The sequence below is a fragment of the Semicossyphus pulcher genome, unplaced genomic scaffold, assembly GCF_022749685.1.
Source record: "Semicossyphus pulcher isolate SPU_LCO1_2020_fin unplaced genomic scaffold, fSemPul1.0.p SCAF_26, whole genome shotgun sequence".
Taxonomy (NCBI): domain Eukaryota; kingdom Metazoa; phylum Chordata; class Actinopteri; order Labriformes; family Labridae; genus Semicossyphus; species Semicossyphus pulcher.
This window is the reverse complement of record NW_027211700.1, coordinates 2374788-2395205: the sequence shown is the minus strand read 5'-3', so window position 1 is coordinate 2395205 and position 20418 is coordinate 2374788. Positions and strand designations below refer to the sequence as shown.

The 20418-nt window shown below is 42.9% G+C and overlaps 1 protein-coding gene across 3 annotated transcripts in view; it reads right to left on the bottom strand.

Moving 5' to 3' along the window:
- Positions 1-20418, bottom strand: part of tpst1 (tyrosylprotein sulfotransferase 1) — a 48357-nt gene that overhangs the window by 10141 nt on the left and 17798 nt on the right. For all 3 annotated transcript variants that reach the window (XM_069676723.1, XM_069676724.1, XM_069676725.1), the window contains exon 3: positions 10028-10226. In XM_069676723.1, coding sequence (XP_069532824.1) covers positions 10028-10226 — 199 coding nt within the window. The remainder of the gene's footprint in view (positions 1-10027; positions 10227-20418) is intronic.

Sequence of the window (20418 nt, the reverse complement as noted above, 5' to 3'; positions counted from 1 at the left end):
CCAGAGCAACCTCCGCAGAGCAGCAACCAGAGGTGAGGCCCGGAGGAGCAGCGGACGTCCAGGTGTCGTCATTTTAACGGGCGTTAGTAAAGACGTCAATGTGAGACGCACAAGGAAGCTCGTGTTCAGTTCGTTCAGGTTGTTTGGTAGAGTCTAAATCTGAGACCAGTGCCTGCATGTTTGACTGAACCTGGCTGGTACTGACCAATTTGAACCCAACCTGAGGCTGGACATTCTATTGATTTATGACGCCCTCAGATCAATGAAAGGCTGTACTGGCTCTCTGTCCCTTCACCTCTCACCGTTGGACATCACATACTCGAAGGACACAAAAAGGGAAACAGAGAAATTTGCAAATAACTAACATTTAAAAACGACCAAAGACAGACCAGAAGGAGACAATAGAAAGGGCTTTCGCTTTTTCAAACAACAACCACAACTTTATTGGTAAATTTTATAATCGTGTCAGAAGAACTTGGCAATCATCAACTTCCCTGGCTGCAACTGTTGGAGGCAAATTGATTCAGCGGTTGTGGCAAAATCAACTCTGTGAAACAAACAACAAAAGAAATGCCTCGTCAGTGTGCCAACTCTCTGCAGGGCACTGCTTGTACAGTCACAGCAGGCCAAAGACGGGTTTGTGTGAGGAGAGGCACCACTCGGAACAATGTTTGACCAAATGGTGAATCTAGTTTTCTTTCCTGTGTTTATTACTTAGGAGCATGTAAAAAAAGATCGTTGGAGGAGCTGGAAGAAACAGCCTGTGCAAATGTTCTTGTTGTTTCCACTGACAGGCTCAGATTGTGATTCTAAGTGTCTGACAGTATTACAGAAAGAATCCCTACAGAGACAGACCTTTTTGTTACAGAGGAAGATGCTTGTTTTTCAAACTAGAAACTCTCTTCAAAAACCTCCACCAGACGTCATTAATAAAAACGTTAACTTTACCTCCCAGAACATTGAAGTTGTTGGTCTAACGCTGCCTCGACTGGTAAGTTTGTTTGTGTTATTGTGCGAGTTTGGTCTTTTGAATGGTTAGTTCAGATACAACACAACTAACAAGGTAAAATCATGTTTTTTATTTTGTCTTGTGGCTCTGAAAAGCGATTGAAAGGCTGTTTTTTTCAACTCTTCAGCAAAACAGGTTACCTCTGTAGGGACCCTGCCCTTAAAATTGTCAACAATCTGAGCCCGTCAGTGACATAAACACAAACTTTAATTTGACCATTTTTGCAGCTGCCGGCTGAAACAATCCACAAGAGCGACGTTTAAAAAGACCACAATTATTCTTTAACTGACTGTTTTTTTTAAAAGAAAGAACCCTAAAAGGACCAGAGATATAAACAATAGCAATATATCTGATTCTCATATTGTAAACCAGTTGTGTCTGTAATAATGCGTATCAGGTTTCGCACTACATAGATCACAAATTTAGACATGAGGTTTTACTAAAATTTAAACCACAGTCGCAATATTGGAAAAACAACAACTGGCTAAAACCAACCTCTGCCCATGCTTTGTCAAGACAACATGGGTTTGAACTTAAGACAGTATCAACAGCCTTTATATGCATCACCACATAAAGAGAATAAGGCTACCAAAACCTCTTCTTCTTCTCCAGGCCTCCTCTTTATCTTTGCATGTCCATAAATGAACCACTGAAACCTTCTGGGTTCAATCAAGAAGAAACACAGAGGTTTCAGGGAGATTTGCATCGACTCTGTTTCAACAACACGACAGACTTTGCTCAGAAAGATTACCTTTAAGACGAGTCCTCGATCAGTGTGACAAACAACAAAGCACCACAGAGATAAGGCTGCTTTCATCATCCACCTCCCTCTCTCTCTGCACAACACAAACACTGTGTTCAATGAAACCGTCCTCCGCTCAGATCCAGGCCGTATTATTTTCTGCGGTGAAATCCGGAGAGGAGATGAAACAGAGGGTAAATATTTGGATGGGGCTGGGTGAACATTCATGACAGCAGAGAGAGCATTTCCACATGTGGCTTCATCACACAGCGCTTCAGTTCAGGGCTGGTTGCCAGATGTGTTATGCAATGCAGCAGAATATTTGGGTAGTTGGTGGGGGTGGGGTGTAGCTAAAATGCTAACAGAGACTGTTGCCATGAGTTTAGTAAGATCAGATTCCTGGTATTCACAGAAGAAACCTCCTCCTGGATCTGATCCTCTGTGTGCAGGAGCTTCAGCCCTGGAGGGAAGGAGGCCAAATAAACAGTATTATTAAGGCTGATGCCGGGGTGAGTGCAGGGGAATCCCGCTAATAACCTGCAGATGTGCACGCCTTCAATCTGAGCTAATCAGCATCAACACGCACATGCTGTCATCAAGACACGCAGGTCTACTGTTAGGAGAGTGTCACAAAGACGGAGGAACAACCAGCACACACATGGACACACACAGACGTGGATCCTTACTGCAGCATGTGATAATCATCATCATAAACAACATGTGGAGGACATGCATGCAGCAGCAGGAGGTTTGGATATCTGACCAGCTCTCTGACAAACTGCAGCCCTGCACAAAATTGCTGACACACAGGTTTTAGATTTACAGTAACAGTCGAACATTTGGGAAATATTTGTCTTTGTGCTCATCGTACAATGAGACATTGTGTTTAAACCCAACTGATCAACAACAGCTGTCTGACTGGGAGCAGCTTCTCAGAAGGCAGGGGGATGAATAAAGAGCTGCGTGGATCCAAAACTAAATCTGCCTACACACACAGTGACAGATTTACATTCACAGCGAGGATCATCTTTCAGCATCTGTGGACACTCTGCTGTCCAAGTGTATGTGATGCGTTGCTTACTTGTTGTTGCCAAATTAAACTGTTTATTTTCAAAGTCCATCAGGATGTTGCTTCTAAAAATCTGATGAGAGACGGGTACACAGGTCATGTTTGGAAGTGAAGGACGCTGACAGAGCCGGCGTGTTTGAAGAGTTTGAGAAAGTTTAAAAAAATCAACTCAAAACTTTACTTAGCAAAAATATGACAGAATTATATATAGAGAGAGATGGAGATAGAGATATATAGATAGAGTAAATTGAGATGGAATTATAGAGATATAGATATAGAGATAAATAGAGATACAGAGATATAGACAGACAGACAGAGTATATAGAGATACACTGCTGGGTAGTCACCACCTGGATTTAACTAAGCAAACAGGTAAGAGCCTTCCGTTGCATAATTACTGCAGTGATTAATATGTTTCATATCCTGTGGTCGTGGAAAAGATGTGACTCGTTGCCACGATTCATCGGGCTCAAACAGTGAAGGAGTGGTTCAGGGAGCATGAGACATGTTTGCACACATGACTGGCCAGTGGCCACCAGAGTCCAGACACTAACCCCACTGAGCCTCTCTGGGTTTGTGCTGGAGAAGACTTTACGCAGCGGCCCGACTCTCCCATCATCAATACAAGATCTTTTATTGGCCAGGCAGTGTGGGTTAAGATGTAGATATGAAGTTGTAGAGATATGGATATGAAGATAGGGATAGAGATATAGAGATATAGAGATAGAGTCATATAGAAATATACATACAGACAGATCGAAAGATAGAAACTGAAATAGAAGTCCAAGATCTTTATCCTGTGAACAGTAAACTCAGCTGAATCAGCCGTTATAAGACCACGTTATTTCCACTCACAAAGGTTCGTCTTATGGAGGGAATACTGTGGAAAAGAGGTATTTTGCAACTCCACCACTCGTCTGTAGTTTCCGTCTCTGTTTGTGGTCAGACACATTTTTCCAATGAGTACCCAAACCAAAAAAAAAAAAAGTTTCCTCTCCCCTCACTTCTAACACCCCAAATGTTTTCCGTTTGACTCACAACAGTTCTGACAACATGACGAATCGCACCAAACGCATTCATTCTTTGCGTCCTCATCCCCCCTTTCTGGTTCCCCTCAAACTAATGGAAAAGCAATGCAGCTGCTCCAGAGCAGTATACTGGGTGAAACTGGGTTACAGACAATCCTACAGAGGAACGGCCCTCAAGTTTTCCACAAACCACAAAACCCACCGAGCAGCATATGGTATAAAACCATCACTCTGAGGACCTCACACACTCGCAGTATTCAAACACAGCAGAAACCAGGACTGAATAAAAACCAACTCCACTCCAGGGCAGAAAAAAGAAGCTAACATGGGAGTGTGGAAAACTGCAGTTCCTCTGGTGTCCACTTGAGGCTGTCTCCAGCAGTGAGTCAGTCCCCATAGAGCCCCATGTTAAACTTTAAAGCAGAAATAAACATGTTTACAGCCTGGTACAAAAAACAGTTTGGGTCTCTATAGCTCATTTCTCTCTTCATGACAACTGTACGGGGAGAATCTTTATACAGCTCACCTGTTTACATTATATTAAGGCTTAAAGTGATGCAGTATTAGGGGCGTGGCCTCTTTGAGTGACAGGTGGGAGCTGCTAGCTGTCTGCTAGGTGTAACCTCAGCTAATTCAGTCACTGAACTTGTGTTTGTGCTTCTGGAGCCTTTTGAGACTTTTTAATGTAAATATTATTTTATTTATATGTTAGCACTAATTAGCAGCTATCTGTGTCTGTGCTCACCATACCTGTCTTGGTGGCTTCTTTGGCGTTTGTCACACAGTGATGTATTTTTGGCGGCTTGTTCATGGAGTCTGGATTGTTGTTGGCTTTCCCCGGCTACGGGCTACAGTGAATAGAAGCCCTGTTATTTAAAGTGGTTTGTGTTGTTCATTCCTTTTCTGCTAAGCTCTCTGAGCATCTTTAGTCTGATAAACAAACAACTCCGGTCAGCTACCGCCAACAAACAGAGTCTGATTCTTTTGGAAACACAATGGTTTACTAGCTAATTAGCAAGCTAATGAACTAGCCATGGACACAGGCTGATTAGCTTTAATAACTTGGTGTTTGCTAACCCCTCCCTCCTCTCCAACATGTTCACTAATGACCCAACATGGCGACGGCAGAAAACCTCAAACACAAGGCCACAAAAAGGCAGTCGGCAAACCAATGAGAGAAATCACAATGGCTACGTCCCTTACTTACACTGGTTAAGATTAAAACTCTCCTCTGACTATAACTCTGATGTAGCTGATGCTCGTATGAACAGTGAGGAGTGCATTCTGCTCCACTTCCTCCCTCAGTGTTCACACTCTGCCTGGATATTTCGGTTTCACTGACTCTGCAGTTTCTCGCCCTTGGGTGTTGTGTAGTTGTGCTGATGTAGTGTACATGTCACCGCCTTTCGAGACCAAGAGAGACACTTCCTGCTGGAAACTGTTGATGCTTTCACTGCCTCATGATAAATCACAGGCCAGTAAACACATATGGCACAAACACGGCTGATGAGATAACTGGCTTCATTTATAGTGACTTGCACCGAGACACTGATGCAATTCAGCCGAGACGGCGTAATAGTGGCTTTAAAAAGAACACAGACCCACTCATTAGTGCAGCAGGGCTCTGTTTTCTCTATCACACTGTCTGTTGGTTTGTGTATGATTAATAGCAGACTGTGAAGAATGGAAAGCAATGATTAAAAACTGCCTATCTTTAATACAGTCACAGCTTCTTGCTCGGGCTGCACGATTTAAAAAAAGTGACAATGCGACTTTTTGTTCTGCGATATTTAATGCGATATAAAGAAAATACAGGAAGTTAAACCTGATAAATGCAGTGTGTTTTTATGTACATATATACAATTAACCAACAGTTTGAACTCAAACAAAACAAAACGTCTTTCCTTCTTTTACCACACTTCATCCTGCGACACCGACAGCCTTATGAAAAAGTAGAGAGAGTTCAGGTGGAGCGACACGTTGCTCTATAAAATAAATACAGACTTGTGGGCTGCAGTTGCTGCGGTATGTCATCTACAGTTTCTAATGATGTTCAAATATATGTTTTAGCAGCGTGAACAGCTCGGTGAACTTTTTGAAATGAAAGTTCACCATCTCCTACTTCCTCAGATACAACCTCATCTGCAGGTGCAGCCGCTAAAAGTAAACACTCTGCGGCACGTCCGCTCCGTGAACGGTCCATTCATGCAGCCACAGCGTTAACGTGCACCGAGGTGCTGTAGATGACAGCATCACACTCACTGAAGAGCCGCACGCATAACTAAAAGCCTGCCTCGATCATCGCGCTGACATGATGTGTGACAGCAGCAGCGTCTCGTGCATGTTTACGGTTTACAGGCAGGTGAGACTCTGCAGCTCAGCGGTCAGTTCACCTGCTCTCATACAGAGCTGCACTGATGTGATAACAGACTTTTGTTGTGATTAGTGATAAAAACGAGAAAATGGCGAGTTTTCATTTTGCACCAAGCAACAAAGAAGTTTAATTTGCCTCACACTGAACGTCCTGCGACGTGACATTGCAACTGCGATGGCGAAACGATTTATCATGCAGCGCTACTTCATGCTAACCTTTTTTGCCTACATTGGTATTTTCAAATGTTTCATATCCATAAAATCTGGAAATCAAAAACTAAAAACTTGTAATAATTGATTAAAATATTGATTATTTTATTGTGTATTATATTTATGAAAACAAACCGTCTCCGTTTCATTTTGCTCAATAAACAATGATTAAAACATTTTGAGGAGGGCATTACAGTGATGTCATTTCTGATAGTATATTTAAATATTTAATACCACTTAAATCTGTACAAACTATATCTAATGGAAGTGATGTCATACTGCTCTGGCTTTTATGGTTTTTATTATACATCAATTTAAACAGGAGTCTGCAAACAACAATCTCCTGCTGCGAGGTCATCGCTCCCTGCCGCCTGCAAGGTTTTACCTCGTTTTAAACCACAATGAACATAACATAATGATGTCATCAACGAACATGAAACATGATGAGTGTGAAAGACGACAGTCTTAGCTTTCAGCTGCAAAAACAATGAAGGCTCTAGCTATCATAGTTTTTATTTTAGATAGATTTAAATGATGCCCAATTAATCTCCAATTGACAACAAAAAATGTCTGTTTTTACACAGTAAATATTCAGGTTCAGCGTCTTACACGGCATGCTTTAAAGTATGTGCACAACTTACGCTTCACAAAGTATATAATGTAAATGAATCTGCTGCTGAAACAACCTTTAACACTCTTCTGGTTTCAGTCTTTCCACCAGATGTTGACGCTGGCTGCTGCCATCGTCTCTCAACCAGCCACACGAGCATCACTGAGCTCCAACACTGACTTTATGTCCTGGGTTTGCTTGGAAATACGAGCGCTGTGAAGTAGTATTTGGAAAGGAAAATAAAAGTCCCTATGGCTCAAACAGAGGAGATGTTTTAGGAAATTACGCAGATACCTGGAAAGAGTTTTCTCTTTGTGTTGGGAGCAACAAATCAGCCAGAAATGTTTGGACAGCGGTCTGACCGGGGAGAGGTCACGCTGGGAAAACACGCAGGACATTCCTCAGCCTGTACCGCTAAAATGCTAACCTAACATTGCAGCAGTGACAATAATACAGTAATGTTCCAGTCGACCAGCAGTGGAAACCTTAAAATGTACCATCAAGTCATCACAGGAGGGATTTCAAACTAATGGAAACTACAGCTGCTCTTTTCCTTAAACCTTGTGTCTCCAGAGACTGCGTGCTACGTGAATCATCGGCCTCCCCGTGGTCTTGAAGGTTTAAAGTCATTCGCCAATGTCTCAAAATGTTACATCCTCTCTCACAGCCCAATTTAACACACAGAGAAATCTAAGCACAAAGAGGACCTTGAAGTTTTGTCCTCCACAGACCTATAGAGGTAAAAATAGGGCAGAGAATCGTGTCCCGTGGCGTACTGTGCGACAGACAGAGACGAGCTGCAGAGAAGGTCACCTGATAGCTCGGCTGGAGGAAAATGATTTAATAAAACATATTCTGCTCCAAAAATAGCAGATGCCTTAGTAAGATATGTGAAGGGTTTGACGTCTGGCCAGGACGGCAGAGAAGAGGCCTGCTCGAGCACAAAGTTCATGTGATGTAAAGAGAAGCTCGGCCATTAGTAGAGAGGAGAGAGAGCCAACATGAATCCACCGTGAGCAGCACAGTGGCAAGAGAAGACTTCCTTTTAACAGGTCCAGGCATCAGAGACTCTATCAGGACGGGAAAAGGAGAATTGTTTAAATAATAGCTTCCCTCCTGCACATGTCGGCAGCAGCAGCTTATAAAGTGCTGATTTTAAGAGCACAACGGCAGTTAGCGAAGACAACAGCGTCAGCAACGGCTGTATCAGTCCCTCCAGGACGTCTTTGTGCAAACTCAATCATTACACAGTTTTCACAGCATTGCAATTTTTGCAAATCCCTGCAACTTTTCCTCCCTACTTCCCGCACACTGTACAGTAGTGCTGTCAGAATTGGCAACAAATGACCTTAGATCATTCTTTGTAAAAGAAAAAAAAGGTTGGATCGAATATCTATTTTAATATGTGGACATGAGGACACACCAACACAACGAGAGTTAAACTTACTTGCAAAGATGTATTTATACACAAGCATGCCTTTAAAAGATCAACAGGCTTCCTGTTTGCAAAATAAACAGATAAAATAATGAGGTTTGGGTAGGACGGACATTCAGCGCTCCGAGCGAGCTGTGCTGTGACAGGTAGATTTATTTAAACTTAACCTCCTGAGACCCTGCGTCCTCATACGGGGACGTTACATTTTGGCTTCACAGCAGTTAATCATTACCGTATCATAGTATAAAGTGACATTGTGATGCATTCAAAGACGCTCCGCAACCAAGAGAGTGCGCGAGGACAGATCACACTAGAACACGCGAGAGCTCGCGAGACCGCCGCGGTAGTGCTGATTTTTTTCACAACAAATATTAATTTTAATATCCGTTTTTTTTATTACAATTCAGTTATATATTCAAATAAAGAACATTCATTTACAGCCCTACTATACAGTAGATCTATAAAAACAAATCCAACACTTAATGTCTTCTTCAGATCATTTCTCCATGTGTCTGTGCTGAAAACTGTTAGCCGTCCCCTTAGCCACTTCCAGATGCCTTGTGTTGAGTCTACTGACCAATCAGAGGCTGTGTTCCTTATATTTCACCAACCAGAGGCTCTAATGGAGTCACTACTGATCCCACAGAGTGTTCTCTTATCGATGCTGTTATACTAGCCTAGCACCTGAAACAACAAGTACAACAGCGTAACTGTAACATCCTTGTGATAAACACATTCTATTTGGCGTCTTGTCACAGAAATCGTCAGGAAGTGATGTCAGAGGACAAACAATTCGCTCATCCAACACATGGCTTTATTGGAGCGTTTGTCCCGGTCCCAATCAGGCGTTTAAACAATCACAGAAAAACTGCACGTACAATAGGGGGACTGTGTAATTATCTGTTTATGTTTCGTTATCTGCTGAAAGTCGAGCTAATGTCCTTGTTTTCTTCCAGATAGGTCATGTGATGAATCAGGGAAGCACATGTTGGTGATAAGACCCAGTCTTGAAGCAGATTTGGGTGTCTGCGTCACTGCTTTCAAACTACCACAGGGTCAGGAGTGTTTCCAAAAGCCGGATTTAAGGGGCTCGAAATGTAGAAAAAATGAGGTGCTTTAAACAAAAACATATTAGTGTGGACATAGTTTAACACTGTGATCAATGATACAGCCTGGAGGTAAAGCTGTGTTCCTGGATAGTAATTCTTGTCTGCTCAGCCTGTCAGTGTTTTCTTTATAACTCTGGTAATGTTGAATGTGTTGATCCATGAGAGCCAATAGTTATGTATTTCAGAGCAGCATGAAAAGCATGTTGTGAAGAGCCCAACACTCAGCACTGAATGAGTAATACAACATACTCTGGAGCAGAAGGTTATGTCATTTGTTTTCAATGAGCTAACACACAGAATAACTTTCATTCGTCCTCTTTCAAGGAATCATTTGGCGTTCTGGGAAACAATCTGTTGCTGATGGTTAGATGAGATCATTTGGATTCGATTAGAGGTTAAACGTCCCAAAAGAAAACCAGCTCGTGCTCGGGGCGGTACTCACCCTTCTGGTGTTATCCAGGACTTTGGGGTCCGGCCGGCCGTAGTTGGGGGGGTTGGCGTGGGGGTCGTAGCCCAGTCTGGACAGCATGGGGGCGATGACGGCCATGTCCCTCACCACGTCAGCCGGGATCTTCCCCACCCACTTGGACAAGGCCTCCACATTGACGGGCTTGATGACCTGGTCTGTGGACCGCTCCACCCTGAAAACAGGAAGAGAAACGATTGATTCAGCCGTGACGTGAGGGAGAAAGTTACTCTATTCTTGACGAGGGCTGGGTATCATTTCAAACACTGAACGATGAAGTATCCTTAAAGCAATTCTTATACCAATACATTGCTTCATTTGATTACTTTTTTTCCTACTTTATTTGACACCCAATCTCAGAATCCAATCGGCTATAGTCTGACAACGTTATAGCCTCTGGGAATCACGGTGAACTGTCCGGCCTTTCTACTTTAGCCAGCAGTTAAAGATAAATGACTGCCAGTCAAGACTTCCTTCTCTGTGCGCTGCTTTGTTCACAGTCCAGTCAGCAGCTTGAGAAGCGACCGCATGTTCAGATCAAAGGTAAATTCTCCCTCCACATGTGTCTGCTAGATAAACGCTGTCATCTCTCGGTTCGTCCCATCCCCCGGAGGAGCGCCCGTTCATCTGTCTGTGCTGAGTCTCAGTCTCACTGTAAACAGGAAGTTACACAGAGGCTGCACTCTGGCTTACTGCAGCGGGATGAAGCCCAAACAGAAACAGATTTTCTTGTGATCGACTTTAATTAACGGCTCTTCAGTTTGCTGAAAGAACAACATCATGATGCAGATCAGGAACAACATGAAGCTTTGTCAGGTCTGTCCTCAGGAGGAGAAGAACACTACTTTAACATGAGACGGAGGGCGGAGCCATCGTTTATGATGCATTCAAGGAAGTCAGAAAATCTAAACGTCGAAGTGCTTTCGTGACACACCGCCAAAGGCATTTGTCTCTAAGTTGAATTTTTGGATCCAGAACAGATTGTTAGCTGAACTTGCTGCAGGTGTCTGTTTATAGAGATTTATACATCGTCGTCAGATAACCACCGATGGGAGCCGGGATGTCATTGCTCAGCTCCCTCTTCACCACGACGGTCTGGTACAATGCTGGATTACTGCTGACGCTGCACCAACCCAGCTGTCAATCTCACGATCCAACTTGTGAACAAAAACTTCAGTTTCAGTTTTTGAGGAAAAGCTTTCTCTGAAACACAATCTGATCTTTGTGGATCAGTAATTGCAAAAGTGTTTTCGCCATATTTTAGACCAACAAGCTGCATCGTAGTTTTGAGTCAGACTTTGATCATGCCTCTGGAGAAGCTTTGTGCAAAATACGCCGCGAGTATGAAGAACATTTCACTCTTGATAAAATAAAAGCCCCGTCTGTCCTGAAGACACTTAGTTTACCTGCTTATAGATTTTTCAGGTGGCTCTCTGTCCTCACACACCACGGTCTGTTTACCGTCTGCCGTCCAGCTTCTCCGTCCCTCCTGTATGTTTTCTGTCTGACTCTATACCTCAATATAGCAATTCACTTTCCTCTAATCCATTTACTTTGCAATTGAATCTTTACACTGTCCGGGTATAGTCTCCTGCATGATTAATAGAGTGAGCTGGTTTTGTCTTCTCAGGAGGACGCTGGAGATGCTCTCTGAGAGATGGGCCCCGATCCAAACATCCACTCTGCAACAAATGGGCAGGGAATCACTTTAGGTAACTCCATCAAGACCCAAGAGGCTGCTAAGTGTTGACGTAGAACATAAACTGATAAAGACAAAGACTGGGTGTAGTGAACGCAGCTCAGCTTCATCATCGTGACAGATCCAGGCAGAAGAACAGAGGATGTTTATGCTACAGCAACAACAAACGAGAGGATACACAATGAGTCATGGTTTGAAAACGAGACGTTTCCAGTCAGCCATGTCAGAGTAAAACCGAATCTTAACCGCCTGAGTAAACACTGATCGTCCGTCATATGAAACAAGAGATCAAACATGAACGTCTGAGCTCTGACGTGCTTTACAAACAAGCATGAACAACAAACTATTTTTTAAATGCAAAATGCCAAACTTTTTCAAGTTCAAGCTTCTCAAGGTGACACAATTCTTCTTCCCCAATTTCCAATAAATACAAATATTATGGTCAATAAGGCTTTTTTACAGCAGGCAATCAGATCTGTCAGCATGGGTTGCAGTGCCACAAATTCAGGCGTCAGTAATCACAGGTGAAGAAGCTTTCAAACTAGGAGCACATGTAATTAGGACGATTAGTCACCTTTGTAGATGAATAAAATGAGTTGCTGACGAATTTAATTGTCGATAATTAGTTGGTTACATCATCGAGCGTGTTGTTCATGCTGTGTGCGGACATAACATCGTTACCGGGAAGCGACAGGTAAACAAAACACAGCAAAATTGCGGCAGCCGAAGAGACACCACTGCATCCTAAAGATTCTGAAGTCTGGGAGGAGAAAAAGACATAAATGAAGAACTCATATTTATTGTCTTTATTGATTAAAAGAACCTCCAACTACAATTGAAGCTGATGGCTAAATATGAGCCATTAAGTCATGGTGCAATTCATTATCCAACTAGTCGACTAATCGTTTCAATAATCGATGACTAGTCGACTATCAAAATAGTTGCAGCCCTTTAAGGAATCATCCCACCTTGCAAACGTTGTGGTCTCAATTAACAAGACTCCCTAAAGAAGATGTTTCATCTTTCTGGTCGGGGTTTTGCGGGACACAGCAGTGCACCCAGATTAACCTAGGACACCCCTGTGCAACGTCGAAGCATCATGTTAGTCAAAGCAAACTTTGACTGTTTCCCAAAGCAAATTATGCTTTGATGGACTGTAAAGGGTTATAGCAGGTCTCCTGTTGGTTTAAACTTGGGATAAAGGCAAAGTCTAGATTCTCGGGTTACTGTTTAGCTAGCTTATCCAAAAAGGGACGAGAGGACCCGATGAAGCCGAGAAGAAAGCATGTACAAGCTCAGAACAGTTTCGGTTTCAGTTCAGAGCTTGAGTCACAACCTAAAACATTTGTGCGAGATTAAATCTTCTCCATCGGCTGAATATAATAGTTCAGACACACATCAGTGACTGAAAACATAAAATACATTTCAGCTTTTGCACTTTACATCAAACTCTTAGAGATCAATAGTTCCAGTGCGATAGTGTTTGACTGGAACGTCAAAGGGGCGTGTTGCAGCAGCACTACGACACAGATACTCCACAGAATAAAGCGACAGACAATCCACTGATATAAATACCCCGTCTGTTTATTTCCTGTCATCAATCTAAAATCATTTGCACCCACGCAGCTGAAGCAGTGAAGCACACGCACGCTCCTCCTGTCAGCTCCAAATGCGATGTGACAAGAAACCTTTCCGCCCGTCACATGACCACTTCCCTTCAGGCTGAAGCTCCTAATGGCCTCCAGCTTGTCAATTATTCATGGCGGGGCCTCCTTTACCCGAGGTGGTGTTCTGTATCACCCAAGGCTGATAACGCAGAGCAAGATAGAGACATCAAGATCTCAAAAAGGATGGATGGAGTTAGGAAAGGAGGGCTGGAGAAGTAATGGAGCGAGCGGCCCGGCGAGGCAGGGCTCCGCTAAATCAAGGCTGGGTAATTGATGTTAATGCTGAGACGAGGTCCCGCTCGGGGGCCTGGCTGCCTGCTGATTGAGATTTTTATAAAAGATAGAGACCCGGAGCGGCGGGGTGGTGGAGAGCAGAGAGTGCTGGTGGTTGTAGAGGGCGGGAGGCGTTCTCTGCAGGGTGTCAGGGGGGTTGACTTTAATGCACTGTGGGCAGAGTACTTGAGAGGAGGTGGGGCAAAATGTTTATGATGGTAAGAGGTAGTTGTGCTGCCCTGAAGGCCACTTGTGGCCGCCCTCCTCTTACTTCAAATTGTATCAGGAGCCATTTAGGGAAAGGTATGACGTCGGACTAAAGCCTGTAATAGCAGACATTCAGACTGTGTACAGAATGAAAACTACTGCAGAACACATTAAGCCAAAACATTTCAGCTGCCAGGCGGCATTATGAAGCAAACACAAAGAGGACAGACAACCGGATAACTTTCTGCTCAGGAGTCCTTAAACTGCTAAAAACAAGTTTAAATACACGAGCATGGAACAAGACTGTGAGACAACTAATTGCTTGTAGTGGTTGTTGCATATTTTCTTGACCTTTAGAAACTGAAGAGAAATGGTTCGTAGTTAGCGGCGCGTTTTCCATCAGCCAGCAGTGGTTGGTCTGCCAGAGAGGGTAGGCGGAGCTGAGCAGCTGCTTTTCCGCTCTCTGCGAGTGTTGCAAGTAAACAGTAATCTACTATGGCTGAACAAACAAAGAAAAGATGGATGACTACAGATACAACTTCAACAAGAAGTGAAAATCCAAAGAAGAAGAAACAAACTCGACGCTCAGATGAAGCAAACAGTCTGAAAAGGAAAGCGACCGTCAGCCAGGAAAATCAAGAGTTACAACCGGAGCCAAAGAGAACGAAACTGAAGCCTTCGAGATCACCGCTCTAATGACGATTCACAGGCACATCCTTTAGTTTGGTAGATAAGAAGTGTTCGGGACATTCATGAGCTTAATCACAGTCCTGATTATAATTTGCCATCGTTGAAACACACCTGGAGGAAAGCAAGCGTTTGGAGAAGTTGAGTTACGACAGTAGACTGTAAAAGGAGGGGCCACTGTGGCACCGCCCCTTGGTTTGTAAAGTTGGCATTTTAGCCCTCACCATCTTGTTTTTCGGAGCCAGAGGTGACCATATTTGGACGAGACACATCTTGCTACACTGACACCAGGTCCCAGAGGTAGTGACTCTTCAATCCCAGGAAGCATACGCTCTCTTCTGTATCACAAAACATAATATCCTGATATAAGAGCGTTGATGCTTTCTTACACTCCTACGGGAAACTGTGAAGGACAATTTTCTCTTTACTGGTCGGAGAGACAGACGAAATAATTGGAGCCTTGATGTAGACAAACAGGACGAAGCAGCGGGTCTCTATGCTCTCTGCTCAGCTCAGAGGGCTCTGGTTAAAGTCTGTGTTCATTAATATTTGATAGGAATCAATCTGTGGAGGGGTGACGTGTGCTCTAAATGACCACACATCTAATCTGGATACACAGAGCTCTTATCACTCTCTCCTCACTGTGCCGACATTTTGGCCTCCTGTTTGTTTTTCTGTCTAAAGTAGTGCAGCGTTCCGTAGTAACACACAGCCCCCCTTTTAAAAACATTACTCTCCCATGTCTGGACACAACTGATGCTGAACGACTGTTATCAGAGTCAAAGACATTCTGGCCTTTCTCTGAAACTCAAGAGCTCTTCACATTGAGCCCCGGAGGTCCCGTGTTGCTGCCGAGAGACTTCATGGTTCCTCTGTTTGAACCACAACACACCTGACAGCGTCTGAAGAGCAGCTTCTGAGTTCAGCTTGCTTTACAGAGTTGTGTCCATTCAAGTTGTTTATTATGCTTTAAGTTGTTTATTTATATTTAATTGTAGGAAAATATGAGGTTAAAAGATAAAATGTATTCTAGCATTCTGATGGCTTTTGTGACAAAATGTTCAGAGTTGGATTTGGTTTCTTGGCTGTGATTGTAGCTGCAAACTAATGTCCTGTAAAGCATTAATATCTGTCCATCTATCCATTGTTTGCTCGCGTCAGTTTGTCCATCTGCGGTTGGCCAACGTCCATCTGCGGTTGGCTAATATTTGTCTGTGGTTGGCTAAGAAAGAAGAGACGATTAGTCGGTTGTTGTCCATCTGTCTTTTGCTTAAATCCGTCTGTCTGTCTGTCTGTCTGTCTGTCTGTCTGTCATTGTCTGTCTGTCTGTCAGTCGCTGTCTGTCTATCGATTGCTAACTTCCGTTTATCAATGGCTAAAGTCCGTCTGTCGTTGGCTAACATCAGTCTGTGGTTGGCTAATGTCTGACTATCCGTCTGTCAATGACTAACATCCATCTGTCCGTCTGTCATTAGCTAACGTCCGTCTGTGGTTGGCTAACATCGGTCTGTCATTAGCTAACGTCCGTCTGTGGTTGGCTAACATCCGTCTCTGGTTGGCTAACATCCGTCTCTGGTTGGCTAACATCCGTCTGTGGTTGGCTAACATCCGTCTGTTGATGGCTAACATCCATTTTTTCTTAGTGTCACTCAAAATCAGGTGTGTTGCTGTTCTTTGACAGAACATCACAGCAGAAGAGCAGGTAGTATGACATTATATTCGACCAATAATAGTTTCTGTTTGTCCTGATTCGTCGTGCACACTCAGGTTATCATGCTACTCAATGTTTAAAACAAGGAGCAGCAGGTTTCTGTTGTCTGTTTAAACACTTAGTGTGAGCTGCACTGTGACATGAAAGAAACTGATTCAAGGACTAAACTGACCTGAAACACAGAGAAGAAAAGGGATGACATCACACAATGAAAGAAGCCAAGACTGCTAAGTTAGCTACATGTCTTTTTTCAATGGTTTTTACTGGAGCTGTGGTAGCACTGCAGTGGATCTGGCTGCATGCTCCTGGTCTAACTCAGTCTTTGGTTTCCTTCTTTCCCATGACGTCATCTACAATTACCAAAGTAGGTCATTGCACTGTTTCCAGGTCAGAGGTCAGCATAAATGTGTTTAAGACCTATTGTCTGGATGTATGAATCGGTTTATGAGTCTGGTTATTTAAGTGTGGACTTCAGGGTTAAGAGGCTCCTTCATCCTTCAACCACAACACGGACGTTCATGTGTCAGCAGAATCAGAGCTGCTGAGGAGTCCTTCAGAGACTCGCAGTCTTTGACGTAACTGGAGACGGAAAACATCCTTCTACGAGCAGGAATTATTCATCACTGCAGCTCTCGTGTTCAGGTTGGATTTTGTTAAATTTCTTACTTGATGTGATATCAGTTGAAAGTTTGCGTGACACATCTGTGAAACTTTAGCTCAACTTTGGCAAACTTTTCAATTCTTCTAATTCTTTCCTTCAGCCCAAAATTGCCCAATTTCCTACAAAAATTGTGCCAGCTGTTGAAAGTTGAATTTTCCCTTTTTATACTTCACATTTAAACCGTCATGTTTTTTGCTAGTAAATGTGTAAGCTGTAAGAGCAAAAATAATGAGTATAAATCTCTTCACATGAACGAAACAGACAGTTTTACTTCTTTGTTTCAGCCTGTTAGACCTCAGACAACTCGTTTCGAATACGAAAAAACAGAAGTCAAACAGAATTGTTCTGTTCTCTGGAAAGCAGAAAAGGTAAGCTGATTCAGGCTGCAAAGATATCAGCTTTAACATGTAGTTGGTGGTTCTTTTAAGCATTTGCTATCAAACAATTAAGACAATAAATATGAGTTCTACAAAAGATCAATAAAAGGAGGAAGAATAAGAGATGAGAAGGGGAGAATAAGATGGTTTTTAGTTGAGGGACTGAAAATGTAAATGAAAACTTGAAATGAAACTTAGGACTGTTGGTTGGTGCTTAAAAGAGAGATGCGTCAGGTTCTTTCTATAGAACCTGGGCGAGTCTGCACTATCCACAACCCCAACGTGCCTTCTCTTTAAATGCTCGCACATTACGGACGTACTCCCTTGATAAGCAAGGTCCGCTTTACAGATCCTGCAGGCGAACCTTTTCTTTGCAGCGTTGAGGCTGAAATGCTCCCAGACTTGAGTTTCTTCGGCTGCTGCCATTTTGCTCTGTTTTGTTTACCTGTCGCTTCCCGGTCGCTCAGCAGATAGTAAGGATGTGAGACGGCTCACCCAAACATAACCAACTAATTATCAACAATTAAATTCGTTGGCAAATAATTTTGTCATTGAACAACCAAAGCTGATGGCCTTTATGTACACAGGTGTCGAAAAAATAAGATGCAAGTTAGCTACCTTACTCCATCAGTGTATTAAGTGTAGGTCCCCCAAGTTTAACACTGTTTAGAGCCCAACACACATTAAAACAGAAGAAAATAGACTTGAAGCATTAAGCATTGGCTTCCCATCAAAGTAATGATTTGCTTTAAGGTTCTTACATATAGAGCTCTGCATTTTCAGGCTTGGAAATAGTGGAAAATGTATCACGTATTCCCACAGACCAAGACTCCAAAATATTCCTTTACAAAGACATAAAAACAGAGAAAATACACTAATTCACACTTGAGATGGTGCAACACTTTTTGGGGCGTTCTTGCTTAAATTCAGGTATTGGCATTCAACTAAAAAATATTCCCACCTCGGAGATAATCATTCAGCAAACCAGAGTTAATCCTAAATGATTTATGATGAAAAACCTGGCCTACAGCTGAACCTAACTTCTGACCCCTGCTCTACTTATTCATCCAGACTGCCTCTGTGTTTTTTCTCAAAGTCAAAGACATCAAAGTCAAGAAGCACAAGATGGAAAACAGGAGGAAGGAGAAATTAAATAGTAGGCAATAAGAAACACCAGTTGTTGGAAGGAAATCTGCCCTCAGTTTAAACTTCAGAGGAGGTGGAACGAGTTCATAAAGAAGCCAAAGGAGGGCAATGAACGCAAAGCTTTTTAATAAAAACCATGAGTGTTCTCATGTGCGGACAATAACAAAACGTGGCTGAAACCTCTCCAGAGGATATGAGCGAGTTCTGGTGCTACGTGGCAGGAAGAGGGTGGTAGGAGAGGAGGGGGGGTAGACAGAAGCGAGGAATGAGGTTGGACCCCTCAGCGTTTCCTCGAAAGGCTTTCAGAGGCCAACCTCCCAAATCACCGAAACCAAAACAACTCTGACACCAGGCCGGGCCGTTAGGGAGCCCTGAGTACAGTACAGATGTGATCTCATGTGTTTTAAGTGAGTAATGAGAAGGTTCCTCGCTGCGTTTCCAAAAGAAACGTAACTATGGAAAGTCTAGAGGACTCGTGAAAACATGGGCGGGATATATTTCAAGGCCAGAGGTGCATGCTTATTTTCAAGGCCCGCAGGAGCTGAGATTAAGGAGAAAGTGATACCCAACATGTCATTTTTCTCAAGGCTAACAGCCTGACACTTCCCCTCCAGGCAAAGAAGTCAAAAGCTAAACAGAAACTGCCACATCCAAGATGACCACAGCACTGGGAAGGTGGTAAATGGAGGGCTATGCTTAAGGGGGTATTTTTAAACATTGGTCATATTCGTACATATTTGCAAACTAAATGACTAATAGTGACAAAAATGTTTGGAACTGCTCCAGTAGCTTACTTCTGCCAGCATCCACAAAACTGGCTGTAATGGCTGCACCGTAATGCTTGGGGAAAATGGGACTAGGCCAGTTCGCTACGTCCATTAAAAGTTCTTGTTTTTGCCACTGACAGGCTCAGATTGTTATTCTAAGTGTCTGACAATGTTGCTGAGAAAATCCCTCCACAGAAAGACCTGTGTTGTTAAGGTAAGATTACTGTTTTTACAAGCAGAAACAGCAATTGTATCACTGTCTTAAAATTCACCAGACTCCATTGACAAAAACAGTAATTTTACCTCATGGAACACAATGGTTGCTGGATTACTGTTGCTCCAACCGGTTACTTTCTTTGTGTATATTGTGTGTTAGACAAATATTGTCTTGAATCAAAACTAAACATTTAAAACACAGAAGTCACTCAGTAACACAAACAAACGTTTCCATCAGTGCGGCAGAGCACCAGCAGCTCTTCTGTTCTCGGGGGTAAAATCATTGTTTTTGTCAATGGAGTTTGGTGGCGTTGAAAAGAGGAATGTAATGGCTGTTTCTGGTTAGAAAAATCATCTTCCTCTGTAACAATAAGGTCCATCTCTGTAGGCATCCTTTCTGTAATCTTGTCAGACACGCCCGTTAGTCATTAGGTTCCCAAATATATAAAAATACAGCCCAGGTTTAAAGTTGCGGCTGGAACATCAGAACAGCAAACATCTATTTAACCAGCATTATGTCAGCAGAGAGCTATGTAATGACTCTGCAGCTGTAGAGGAGGGAACATCTTGTAAATGTTCATTATCAGCCTCAACATGAACATTTTTGTTATCACAGAGATAGCAGCTTCCCAGAAATGCTTTCCAAACATGTCCCAAAAATTCATGGAAACCTCTGATAAAAAAAAAAGGAACTTGGAATGAGTCACAGCATGAAACTTTTATAGACGGTGATTCAGTTTGTCCGCACCGCTTCAGAGGGCTGGAGGTACCAGAAAGGCCCCTTAGCTTAGTTTAAAGACGAGGCCGTTGACCCTGAATTTTTACAAAGTAGAGAACTCAACCTTAATACAACAAACAAAAATACAATGGTGCTATTCCAGTTTGAGGGGAAATCTAATCTTGAAAGGCACCAGAAGGGCCTGCGTTGTAATTACTCCCAAATTAGAGAGTTCAGT